This window comes from Platalea leucorodia (assembly GCF_965183815.1).
Source record: "Platalea leucorodia genome assembly, chromosome: 10".
NCBI classification, from domain to species: domain Eukaryota; kingdom Metazoa; phylum Chordata; class Aves; order Pelecaniformes; family Threskiornithidae; genus Platalea; species Platalea leucorodia.
Genome location: NC_138832.1, coordinates 14,897,876 through 14,911,398, shown reverse-complemented (window position 1 = coordinate 14,911,398; position 13,523 = coordinate 14,897,876). Strand labels below are relative to the sequence as shown.

Here is a 13,523-nt window from a genome sequence, read left to right as displayed (position 1 = left end):
AAGCTAAAAAAGGTACTCTGCATCTACACCTGAATCACTCAGATTTGACTGTATCCTGAAACCTTTAAAAGCCTCTGTGACAGCTTTGCTTCTGTATTATGTTGTTTGTTCTTTTGTGATTAGAAGAGAATTCATGTTATTACATTTTCACCATTCTCTCAAAATTTTCTGTTCATTTTAGCTGTCCAGCTAAGATACTGGCATGGACCAAGTCAGTAACAAATCCCTGGGGAGAAGGAAGAAAGCATGGGAAAAAACTGCCTCAACTCCAATTCCTCTGTCTCTCAGATGAGAGGCTATTAGAAGAAAAATCAAGACGTCTTAAAATAGACTCTGTCATACTATCAGTGATCTCAAGGGGATTTTTTTCCAGGCTTTTGTATGGAAATAGGTCTTATCTCAAGAGAAGATAAGTGCAACAGGTCTATATACATTAGCTGTGCCTTTTCCAATGTAGACAGCATTCTTAAAATGGCTGTACTGCCTCCTATTCAGAAGATAATTGGTGCCTAACACTTCTGGCTCTGGGGAGCAATGCACATGCAGGGCGAGAAAAGAAGATACAAGGAATCTGTGTTGCCAAGATGCAAATCTATACTTGTTCTGTCGCCATAAAGAATCCTGACGTCGTACTGCAGACATTTCGTAATGTTGCTGTAATACTCTGTTCTCTGTACTCTGTACTCTGAAATCTCTGTTCTGTAATACTGCAAATACGGATTTACATTATCTCAATTTCTAAATGGTAGTGCCACCTTACTTTTTAAGATCAGCAACAATGTTTTCCATTGCTCTTGTTTTCTAACTAGACACATATATTGATCTGAACAGTTTGCTGAAAAGTTAGTTTTTACAAAGGACCTTAGAAGTTAAAAGACTGTGGCATTAATTACAAAAATGGTTAATTCATTGTATTTTTAAAAGTAGACATAAAAAAGATTCAGAAATACTGCAACTAGCTCTACTCTTCCAAACTTCACCTTGATTACTTTTTCAAGCATAGTGCATTACCAGTGGTAATATAGATGCAAGCACAAATAGGGTAACAGAGATGAGAACCAAATTCTGAACACTTCAGTTACCTGAACACCCTTAAAGATAGTGGAGGTGCATCTGGCCTCTAATTTCATCCCTTCAAATGTTTAACAGCATGTAACAAAAGCTGCTGTTGTACTCAAATGGGGGCCCTCTGTGTTTATGATCTCAGGAAGAAAACAAGTTTTATGACGTCTTGTTTTTCAAACTTCACTCATACTCTTGAGTCTGTTTGGTCTTTAGAATGACTGCATCTCTGATTGCAGCTCCAACATTTCTTTCATTCAAAATGCTCTATTCATCTGTATTCATAAACATGTCAATCTACTGGTTCAAAAAATCCAACCAACCCTCCAATAACAAAAAACAACAAAAACCTTCTCATTAATCCACCTCCCTCATTAGCTAGGATTAAAAACCTTAGTCAAAATGATTGGCCTTCTGCCCAGAAAAGCTATGAGATCAATAATCCAAACAGACTTAATGATCCTCTTACAAAAGAATAACTTTTGTACTTCTCCTACAGAACACTTTGAAAAAGTGAAGGGAAAAATACAAGAAATGTCACATCATCTGCATCAGTTAATTTATCTGTTGGTTTGGAGTTGTACAGCTGGGGGAAGGACTTCAGAAAATAGGGGTTTTTTTTCTTCTCTCTCTGTTAAATGACATTTACTGTCTGCAAAAACAGTAATATGAAAAAATCACAAACTGTATCATTGATTAGCCTGTAAGAGCCTAAGAAGTTTCATTAACATTTCCAGTATCTCATTTCACTCATGAGCAGTTTAAAATTATGGCATTTGTATTTCTATACAAGATCAGTATTCTTTAAGACTTTTATTTAGGCAATTTAACTTGTTGGTATCCTTATTTTGACACTACCAATTACAGCTTCTAACTTTAAAAAGTTTTGGTTTTATTTTACAAACTCAAGTGTTGATGGGAAGAAAAAGAAAACCAAACTAAACTCTACTGTATAGTTCTCTATCAGCACAAGAAGGTGTTATAAAAAGCCAGTGCCTTTGACCGAACCAGGCTATAAACTCCATTGGGAACATTTGTTTCATGGAGAGAATGGAAATGTCTTGGGGTAGAGACAGACACTCAGCAAAGCATATATGTTGAATGTGGGTGTGCTAGAAAATGATCAGGCTGGGCTGACTGCAGCTATGTGGGAATTAGATATCTAATCAGTGCTCATCATCTATCCTCTCTACAGTTACTAGAAAAAAGCAAGCATATCTGTAGCCCAATTCATGCCATATATTTTGGGAGGGAATAAATCACGTTTGAATGGCCTGGTTTTTGCTATTTACTGTAGAGACCCTACACAACCGGCTTGAGTCTTAAATTTTAGTAGCTAATTTTGGCAATATTAACCCATGTTGAAGACAGCTAGCTGAAATTACAGCAGTGTGATGTGATGCCAGTAGTTTCAGATAGCTCATCCATTTGTTCTTGCTCAGAAATGCTGCTTGCATAGCCAGGGTTGGCACATGGGAAATCCCGCGTGGAAGCTGAAATGCTACTTGATCTTGCGCTTCTCTCTTCTGCTCAACGAGTGGAAGAGGGAACAGCTACGCAGAGCTTCCTCCAGTGTGGCCCCCAGGAATTCCACTGGGATCAGGTGTCTCATTTCACATGGGGCTACTCAGCAATGTCACAGGAGGAGGTAAGGGCTGAGCTCTCAGTGGAGCAGGGACATCAGTTCCCTTCAAGGCTGAAATACGTCCTCCAGAGCTAACTAGGGAAGAAAAGGAGAGCCCAGGGGAGGGGAAAGGTTGGGGCATTACATGATGAGGGCTTGGGAAGCAGATAATGGAGGTGAGGTAGTAACTGAGCAAATGCTGGAACCTGAAAGGATGAAATCTGATGGAAGAGGGAGACCGCGGAAAGGAGGACTACCAATGGGCATTTGGAGTGGCTCTGCAGCAGATTTGAGAACCCAGACAGAAAGTATGGACCCTTTTGTAAAAAAGGGCATTTGATTTGTGGGGAGAAAAAGGGAAGGCAATTAACCTGTTATCCTCTGGGTGTGTTCTGTTGCTAGCAAAGCCACAGCATTGTCCCAGGCAATAGATGTCTGCCTGGGAACCATAGTGTAACCTGGGCACAGTCATGTAAGTTAGCATCTCTCTCCATTTTGCCATTAAAGTTACTTATTGAAATCCAGTTTCTAAGATCATTGATAAACTTTACTTCATGCTTACGCAGAAAGATCTCTTCAAAAATGTATTCATATATTGGAAGGTTACTGCCCCTCATTTTCACTAGAGAGAACTGCATAGTTTTAACAGTGCTTCAGTCTGCACTGTTACTGTTTCTGTAAAGGTCATTATGTCCACTTTCACAAAAGAAAACTTAGGAATAAAGAAGACTATTTGCATCCCATTTTCCTGAGGAAAAAAATACTTTTCTAACCTGGTTACATAATTTTCACAGTTCAACTTTTCAAACTATGAAGGAAAATTTTTTTAGACTCATTATCAAGCCACTACTCAGGCAAGCAGCTCTCCCCTAACAAGCAGCAGCTTCCAGGGCTGCACAGCTAAAGAAACGTAGAGACCTTCTACACAGCAGCTGCCAACACACTTTCCCTGTTAAACAAATCTCTTTAAGCGTAACTGAAAAAAATTTCCTTCTCTCTCACCTAGACCAACTATGAAAAGAATTGCTTAATAGATGTCAGCTGAAGGGTATAAAAACAAACCTAAAAGATCTACAGCAACAATGATTTTTAAGTTGGTACTGATGATGCAAAATAAAATCTAGTCACTAAATAAATTCCACTAGGAAAGCTAAGGAAATGTAAAGCAACGGCAAGCTCTGTAAAATATGGCTGTGCTATCAAAGCAAATATGTTAAGACAGTCTGAGACTGAAACAGTAAAAATAAACAACAGAAAGCTACTAAAAGAATTAATTCCCTATCTATCTCTGTTGTTTGCAAACACTAGAAAATTGAGAACATTTTTGTAAGAAAAATTAGCATTTTTCTGAGCAAAAAACCTGTAACTGGTTCTGGTTCACTACAGAATAATAAATAATAATATCCTAGCCACCAGAGTGCCAGATATAATATGGTACTTGTTTTGCAGGCAATACTAAAGTCATACCTGGAAAGAGTTAATAACTTTACTTTAAAATAATACTTAAACTTTTCTTAGGGTTTCAGCAATAAATGCTTTTAATTACCCATGGAAAGGAGCCATAAGACAATCACTACTGGAAGCTTTCAAACAACTACCTCACTTAAAGATGGACGCTATTCCGGTCAAATATTCCAAGTACAACTAATGTGATACCATTTCGCCTCCTTCTTGAAGTGAGACCATTTTGAAGACTGATTCTTCAGTAGTTCATTGTAGCACTTCAGTTTTAAACCTGATCTAATGAACAGCCATAGATGCTATGGACTCTAAACATAAAGAATTGACATGTTAGCATATTAATGTACTCAGATGTCACATAAATCATTAGAAGACGGTTTACTGAATGACTCAGATATCTGGCAATATACATGCAAAGCCTCTTTAGCTGTTAAATATAAAGCAACTTCCTTTTGGCAAAGTCCTGATTAGACCAACATAGGTTGTAGTTATTTATAGCTCAAATGCTATTGCTGAAAATTTCTCAAAGTTGTAGATACTGTATTATTAACTAGAGTAAAGCTCTAGAAACCAGTCAGCAGAGGCCACTTCAATCTCCGCGTGATAATAAAGGATTATTATGTGCAGTAACCTATTTATGAAAAGGAAACAGTGTGCTTCTTTCAGACTCCATCAATTGCTTTAATAAGGAATTGAAAAGCCTGGCCTACTTTATATGCAGATCACCATCCCAGTTGCATAAGGATTTACAATAGACAAAACAAAACTGTTTTTGTTGTAAATAAGGGCTGTTTGTTTAAATTGCACAATAATGTTTGCATCTAAAAATTATTTAGAAGCTAATAAGGCTTAATAAAGTTTGACTGCATACTTGTTAATAAAAATGGTTTCAGTATTCTTCAGGAAGGAAATGTAAATTGAAGGTGATAACATAAAGCTTGAAGTAAAACAGGCCTGAGTTAATGGGAAAGGAGAAGACACTGCGCTTGTTCACTGATGGGCTTAAGAAAACCAATGTTGAGAATGGAATTCAGTTAACTTAAAACATTTTATAAAATTTAAGATAATAAACTTAATGGTAGTTTTCTCTAGTAGATTAGAATTATTGCAATATTACTTTTGCTTTAGAGACTGAAAACTTGACATAGTTCAGACTACTGAAAGTTAGTGTGATGCACATACTGATCTCTGCTACCTTGGTTTGGAGGAGTCCAGAGACCCAGGTTCAAATTTTACCTTTGGCATTGGTTCATTTGCCTGTATGTTAATAAATTTAATGAGGTGTGGGATGACCCCTGCTGGTGTCCCTGCTTATAAAAAAAAATATGTATCTGGCAGAAAAAGGACATGTTAATTTCAGTCCAAAAAAGTTACAAATATAAACTCTGTCATAAAATGTATAAAAATACCTAATTTAATTCATAAAATATTATGAGTAATGTTCTCTTAAGTATGAGAAAAATCTTAAACCACTGAACATTACTGTGTTAGAGCTGCAATGCAATGTATTAAGAAGGACATTAATTGTTCAGTTCACTATGATACTGTGTTAAACGTCTTTTATTAATGAGCTGTTACTCCCAGCTGAGGCATTTGATAACCTCTAGTCCATTACTAAATCCTCTCAGTTGATTTCAGTGAATCACTCTAAACAAACCCAGAGGGAAAAAAATAGCCCAATAATTTACATTTGAGTCTGTAAGGTCCTAGAACTAGATTCATTTAAAGAAGGGCAGCTTTCCTATAAATCCAACCTTCAGATTTAATGCAGCTGACATATAGATCTATTTTACATTTTTTTTTAATTTCAAAAATACAACACATTAAAATAGGTTCAATTTATCAAAGCTAAGAGCAACAATTAAGTAATAATGTACTTAAAGTGCAAAGGCACTTTAACACAAAAAAAGTGACGCCCAGTGGCTATACTTGGTAATTGAAACAGCAGTACCGTATATTATTATTTACAAAAGAAAGTCATAGTCCAGGAAAAAAGATCTTTGGAGATCTTCTACATAATACATTAAGTTTCCACTTTGAAATGAAGAAAAAAACCAAACAAACAAAAAAACCAACAGAAAACCCAAAGACCACCTTCCTCATTTCTTTCCAAATCAAAAAGAATTATGCAAGATCTATTACAGAAACATACATTTGCAGTGACAGTTCCTACAGAAGGGTCAAAAGGAGAGAGATATAGAAATAACTTAAAGGGAATGTTGCAAAAGCAACACCATATCCCTGCTATGCTGCAAGGATTCCATTTCTCTCTCACTCCCTCTCTAATTTAAAAAGTGGAAATGTTGGGAATGCGACAGATGACATCAGCACTGAGTTCAGACTCAATCAAATGTGATGCTGAGCTCATTTAAAAATTTTCCTTTGTCTCCCACCTCCCCCCTCACAGCTGACTGATGGCAGTTTGTTTTTCCAGAACTTCGAGGTAGTCTGGTTCTGTTTGTAGCTTTCCTTGGAGTAAAGGATGCTCGGGTTTAGACTGTTCTGCAAAATATTTCCTGGGAGTTCCATATAAAACAGTTTTATTTATCCTGTCCTGGTTTTGGCGTCTCGATTCATATGAAGGGGCAAACTGCCTTTTGGGTAAGGTGCAAAAGTTATAATGAACTAATCCTCCGGTGGGGAGTTCCTTGACTCTTTCTGCAATATTTTGATACAGAAGCTCTGGTTCCCTTGGTGAGGATTGCTTTTCCAGTAATTCAGCTGCACTGATTGTAAATGCAAGACTGGTGGGGTCTTCCTTTTTGTGGTCAAGATTGCTATAGCTAAACTCATGGAGATTCCTGTAATAGGCAACTGGATCCCCTTCCTTTTGCATGTAGATTGGGTTTTGGCACATCTGTCCAACAGGAGGGGGAATGTAGTTATAAACATGTCCTTCAGTTTTATCGTGGGTCTCAGTGTTGTAAGACCCATACTGGAGCTGAAATGAACTTATATCTAAGTTGTTTGTGCTGCTAGGCATGCTTTGCACCCCCTTCCGGCGCTTAAGGACAAAGACAAACAGGCCTGCCCCAAAACAGACTGACAAAATAAACACAACCAGCAAGCCTAAAATTAAGACAGACAGTGGAACTTCAGTGTGTATTTCTGGGTAGGAGCTGGGTGAGACGCCAAGGAGATGGGGTGTATCTGTGTTCTGATTCATGGAGAGGAGAGAAGAATCTGACAAGTTGGGGTTCTCTGGGCAGATGGCTTCTTTGCTCAGGAATTTCAGATGTTCTCCAGAGTGCTTGGTGGGAGACTCGCATATGACTTCGTTGATAACTACGGGGGGATTTGACTGCTGGTTGTTCTGGTCGGTGACTTGCTCTATCCAGTTCCTCAGCCCCAGGATGTCACATGTGCAGTCCCAAGGGTTCTCTTGGAGGTCTATCTGAATTAGAGCCGAGAGCTGGTCCAAGACTCCTCTCACAGGCAGGTATGAGAAATGGTTGTTTCTAAGGTTGAGTCTGGTGAGGGAAGTGCCGCCAAAGACGTTGTCAGGCAAGGATCTGAGCAGGTTGTTATTGAGAAATAACAGATGAAGATTACTCAGAGCATCAAAGGTGCGTGGCAGGATCTCCTTAATGACATTGTACTCTAGGTAGAGATATTGCAGGCTGTGCAGCCCGTTGAACATAGATGGGTACAGAATCTCAAGGTAGTTGCCATTAAGATAAAGTCTACGTAAACTTGTGAGGTTTGTAAAGGCACCTTCTTGTATCACTGCAATTCTGTTATTTCCTAGATGTAACAAATCCAGAGAGCTGTACTCTACGAGATCGGTTCTATAAATGACTTGCAGATAGTTACTGGTAAGGTAAAGTTTCTTTGGACTGGTCGGCCTAGGGTGGAGATCAGAGATGTTACTTATCTTTTTCTCTTGGCAGTTCACATTTAAGCCATTGTCTGAGCTCTGCGAAGTACAGATGCAGCCAGCTGGGCAGGTGATGGGCATAGGAGACTTTGTCTGGTAAACCATGATAGGTCCGAATATTTGCCGGTCTTTTGACACAGTGACACGGGGTGTGGGGCGGTTCCTGGTTTTGGGTGGCCGGCTGGCTTTTGGGGCTCTGGTGGGATTGATGGCAGAGTTGGCTGTGGGTGAAAGCCGTGAGATGTGTGGGTCTGAGAGGACAGGGTGTTTTTCCCTCTGGTTTGAATCACTGGAGCTTTTCCTAGGGCAGAGATCTTGCCTGGTGAGCTGGGTCACATCTTTCCCATGAAGCCTGAAGGGGGTTTCGCAGACTATCTCGCCCACGAACACGGTGATGGTGTCTAGCCAGGCCTTGAGTGGCAGCAAGTCGCAGGTGCAGTTCCAAGGGTTTTCCTCCAGCTGGATTTCCATGATGCCTCCAATGTGCTCCAGCACACCAGCAAAAGGCATCATCTTCAGCCGGTTCCCCCGCAGGTCCAGGTGAGTAAGAAGCACGAAGCGGAAGACATTGCTGGGCAGGGACAGCAGGAGATTGTCATTGAGAATCAGCACCTTGAGCTTGTTTAGCTTGCTGAAGGCCCCTGCCTCAATAGCACTGATGTAATTGTAATCGGCCTGCAGGTACTCCAGACTCTCCAAGCCCAGGAACGTGTCCTCCTTCAGCACTTCCAGCTTGTTGTTATTCAGGTGCAGCCTCTTGAGGGTGCGGAGGCCGCTGAAGGCCCCTGTGCGGATCTCTTGCATGTCGTTGTTGCCCAAGTGGAGGGTCACGGCATTGGAGTAGTTGACGAACTCATTGGGGAGCAGCCGGGTCAGCGCATTCCCATTGAGAAACAGCTGGTAGATCTTGGACGGTGGCGGCAGGAGGAGGCTGACGGTTGTAAATCCTTTGTTTTCACAATTAATGTTCAGCACGTTCTCCTTCTCCTCACAAGGGCAGCGGCTCTTGCTGCAAATGTCTTTGGCAGGTTTGCGACTCTCTGTCTGCGAGATCCCAGCCACTGTTAACAAACTGAGCAACCAAACACCCTTCAGCATCTTTATGCGCCGTCGATCCCCGCTTCAGTACCTACAGTCAAACCTTTTAAGACCGGTAAGGAGAGAAAGAAGAAATCCCCAGTGAAAACGGCCAGGAGCAGAGGCTGCAAGGGGAGGGCAAAGCAGGTTGCAAGGTTGGCAGGGAGGGAAACGGCAAGGCAGCGACTTGCAAAACTCCTCTGAAAGCCCCCCTCCTCCACCCCTTCTTTTCCTCTCGAAAGCGCCTGCAGAGCTGCTGTGGGGGAAGCCCCGTCGGGGAGCTCTCCGAAAACCGGGGTCCCCAGCGCTGCCCCGCGCCCGACCCCTCCGCCCGCCGCAGCAGCCGCCTCCACCTCGGCGGCCGCCAGCAGAGCGGCTGCGTCCCCTCCAGCCGCGCCGGTGCCCGCCCCGGGGCAGCCCCCGCTCCCGGCTGCCCGGCTCCGCTTCACTGTCAGCATTTAAAGCTGGGGAGGGGAGAATAAATGATCGCAAACCCTCCCTGCCCCCCTCCCGGCAGCGGGGCACCTCCGAACCGCGCTCCCCGCGCCTCCCCCCCGCGCTCCTCGGCTCGTACCTGCTCTCGGGGCGCCCGAGGGGGCAGCAGGGGCAGGGGCCGCCGCCGAGCGCCGCGCCCCGGGAGCCAGGCGCCCGGCGGCGAGAGGCATCGCCCGCCTCACGGCTCAGGAGAAGCCCGGCGAGGCGCCGCCGTCCCGTCCCGTCCCGTCCCGTCCCGGCCGCGGCTCGGCGGGAAGTTGGGCCGGGCGGGGGGCGAGGAGCGGCGGCGGCGGCGCCGCTGCGGGAGCGCGGGCGGCTCTGCGCGGGGCGCGGCGCGGCGCGGGGCTTTTGCCGGCTGCCCCGCACGGAGCCGCGCTGACGTCACGCCGGGGGCGGGGGGGACACGTTTTTCCCAGCCCCCCCCGCCCCCCACCCCCCGGTGGCTCTCGCAGCCGGCTCCGCTCCCGGCTCGGCTGCTCATCGCGGGAGCGCTCTGACAGCACCTGAGGCCGCGCCGCGCCCAGGACAGCGCGGGGACTCGGAGCCGGGGAGTGGAATAAGGTAACAAGCGGATTTACCTGGGTCCGGAGGATTTTTGGCCCCGAGTCCTTAAATCCGTGCTCTCCAAATCGAGAGCAAGTCAAGCAGCTGCTTCGGCACAAGCCATCCGGCAAGCGCGCACGCACCACACACAGCACACACGCGCGCACACACACACACACGCACGCACACGCACCACACACGCACAATCTGGCTCTCGAAGCAGGGGTGCTGCAAAACCCGGATCTGGCATCAGCATCTATCCCCCATTCCGGCTGCAGCAGCTCCCTCCCCCAAATTGCCGTGCCGAGCTCTGTCCAGCGCCTTGGCTCTTCCTGCACGTTCAGGGAAGTTCAACACCTTCCACCAAACTGGGCTAGCAGGTAACGGCAGACGTGTGCCTGAATCCCTACATGCTCTGGAAAGCTCATCCGAGTGCTGAGCAGCTAAGCCCCCATCTAACGTGATCATTCACACTGGCCAGACTAGTCCCACTGCCAAATTGCGATGTTTTGGTATAGCATTTGGCTGCCTTTAAAAAGAACAAGATGTTGGATGTGGGTTATTGTGACTTCGCTTAAGCACCATGCACTGGGTACAGATCTGTTTGATGGGAAAGGATGGCTGCTCTTGATCTCTGTCTGGAAGGTAAAACTTTGGGTTCACACTGGGGAAAAAAAAAGACACTCCACAATGAATTTTTAAAGTGCTAATATGGCAGGGTGCATTATTACCAGATTTTTATAGGGAACTATATGCACTTCACTTGGTCTTTAGAATGTAGAAATTTGCTGCCAAGAGAGCTGGACTTGGCAAAAGTGGTACTGTCATCTTGGGTTACTCTTTAGCCATTAAGTATCAGAGCCCACATTTTAGGAGCAGCAGAAATGTATTGTCTATTCTTATGGGGGGCTTGAAATCGGAAAAGGTAGCAGCCTGCAGCAGCCAGCACGGATGCCTTTGCAGTGCTGCTGGGCAGGAATAGTGCTGGAGTTTGCATTTGGGATTGGAGCAGCTGCGACTTCCCTACCTTCCCTTGAAGAGGTTGTGGAAAAAGCAGGAGCATCCTGCACTGGAGCATGCTTTTGCTGTGGTGCTGTGTGAATTTCAACAAGATCGGGATTCTGAAATGCACTCAGAGCTGCTCCATTTCTAACTCTCTTTATCCAGCTGAATGCAGGAGCAGAAATTGCTAAGATCAGGAAAGATGTGTGTAGCAGGGGTTTTACAACACTAATACACCAGTAGCCAGATTATTTTTCTGCGAGATTTTTTTGCTTGTTTTCTGCTTTAAACATTAGAATGTGGTGTTTGGGGAGCAAAATTAGACTAGTTACAGAACATAGCAAGTTTTATTTTCAGATCTTTCTAACACAGTCTGTGGGCATGAGCCTAAAAAGAGAAGGTGAAAGTAGACCCAGGTTGTTTTTTTGTTTTGTTTTTTTCTGAAGGGAGCATATTCATACACACACCTGCCCACACTGACACGCAGAGAGAGGCACACACGCGTTCCTGTAACCTACCTTCAACGCGTCTCACCTGAGCAGCCCTGCACAGCGTTGCCAGCACTCACAGGGCTCGCTCCAACACACAGCAATAGCTGAAGGCAGAAGTAAGTCCAATGCATTTTTCTCCCATCTCACAGCGTACATTTGTTTCATGTCCGTGAGTTTCAGTGATGTGCAGCTTTCTGGTGAGCAAGGATCATGTCCTGGAATTGGCTCATGGGGCAACATATATTGTCCCACTTGCCTGTGTTTACCAGTACGTAGGAAATGTGTTTGTGGTAACTGCTGATGCTGCCTGGGAAGGGAAAGCGTACGCATGGCATGCCTCAGCAGTAATTACCAGATTCATGTGGGATGGAAGGAACAGCATGTTAGGGGATTGCAACAGTAATAAGACACAGAGATGATACTGATTCTATTACACTGCAAATGCATGCATATAATAACCACTGTTGTAGGAGGAGGAACAAGGATTTAAAAAAAAAATAGCTACAGCTTTTTATTTAGGAACAAAGTCATGATTTCTCAGCATGCCCGAAGTGTTTTATAATCCCTTCAGTTAAAAACACAGAGTATAAAAGAACAGCTCCCCCCCACCCCCCACCGCCCCATTTTACTGCTTTTTTATTTTGCATGTTAAATGCGGGAACATTTTCAGGCTGTGACTATCTGGAAGCCTCCAGGAATGGAAGGCCAGGAGGCAGGTTGACACAGCAGCCTATGAGGCTTTGGGAAAACTCAGTGTTACTCCTGATTTGTAAGCATTGTGAAGATTTCTTTTTTCCCTGAATACTTTGTGGTGTTCCCTCATCCTCCTTTTTGGAGCAAAGTTAATGAAGACTGAGTACAGATTCATAAACTTACAGATTCATAGATTGTAAGAACCATTGTGGCTTTTGGATCTTGCATAACCCAGGCTATCAGCTAAATTGGAATTAATTCCTGTTTAAACTAGATCATACTTCCTAGGAAAAAGAAAAACAAAAAACTGAAAAACCTATAACATAGCCAGGCATATTTTAGCAATTGCCTATGATGAAAATCTGCCATAATGTTTGGTAAATTGTTCCAGTAGCTTTCATCTCCCACAGGTAAAAAATTGTGCTTTCTCTACAATCCTGCATCTGGCTACCTTCAGTTTGAAATTTTTATCCTTGTAATATCCTTGTCTGCTGGCTTAAGAGCCCTTAATTATCCCATACCTGTTTCCCATGGGGGCACTCCCAGGCTGCTGCAGAGCAAGTATGAACTAAATACTTGCCTGATACCAGCCTTAACCAACTTCAAATAGTCTGTGTTAGTCCTATGCTGGTACATACACCAGAACAGCTCTTGGCTCCTGCATGGTCCTAAAGTCATCACTTTATCTATCTGCTGGCAGGAAAAAAAAAGCCAGACCATGGCATGAAGCATAAGCACATAAAATTTGGCACAGACCATTACCCTTCCTGCCTAGTGCACACCATACTGTTGTCCTTCTGTGAGAGTAAATATCAAGGAGCAGAATAAGTCTGGAAATGTGGAGATCATTTTCTTTCTCCGCATTGTATCTGCAGAGGGATGCTAAACACTACTTACGCATCTTTACCTATCAGTTTATCTGTTTCTGTTTCTCTGTATATAAGTGAAGAAGGAACAAACATATCCACCAAGTCTCATGGAATAAAGAAAAGAATGCAGCAAGAAACAAAGCAAAAATCTCTGTGAATTGGATGGAGGGCAGGATTTAAGTTTTACTGATCATTAGAAACTGTCAAGGTAGGCTGGGTGCTGGTGGTGGGTAAGGAGGGATTTATTCATGTAGTATAAACAGATGCCTGTATTGATTTTTGTGAACAAAACATGATGACTGATGTGAAACAGTGGGAATTTGTAAATG

The 13,523-nt window shown here is 43.6% G+C and overlaps 1 protein-coding gene across 1 annotated transcript; it reads right to left on the bottom strand.

The window, feature by feature from the left end:
• Positions 1–6,548: 6,548 nt before the first annotated feature.
• On the bottom strand, positions 6,549–9,122 carry SLITRK2 (SLIT and NTRK like family member 2; the record flags this gene model as incomplete). The annotated part of the gene is made up of 1 exon (XM_082322991.1): positions 6,549–9,122. One exon carries the CDS (start codon positions 9,120–9,122, stop codon positions 6,549–6,551), a length of 2,574 nt encoding a protein of 857 aa, XP_082179117.1.
• Between the last annotated feature and the right edge of the window lie 4,401 nt (positions 9,123–13,523).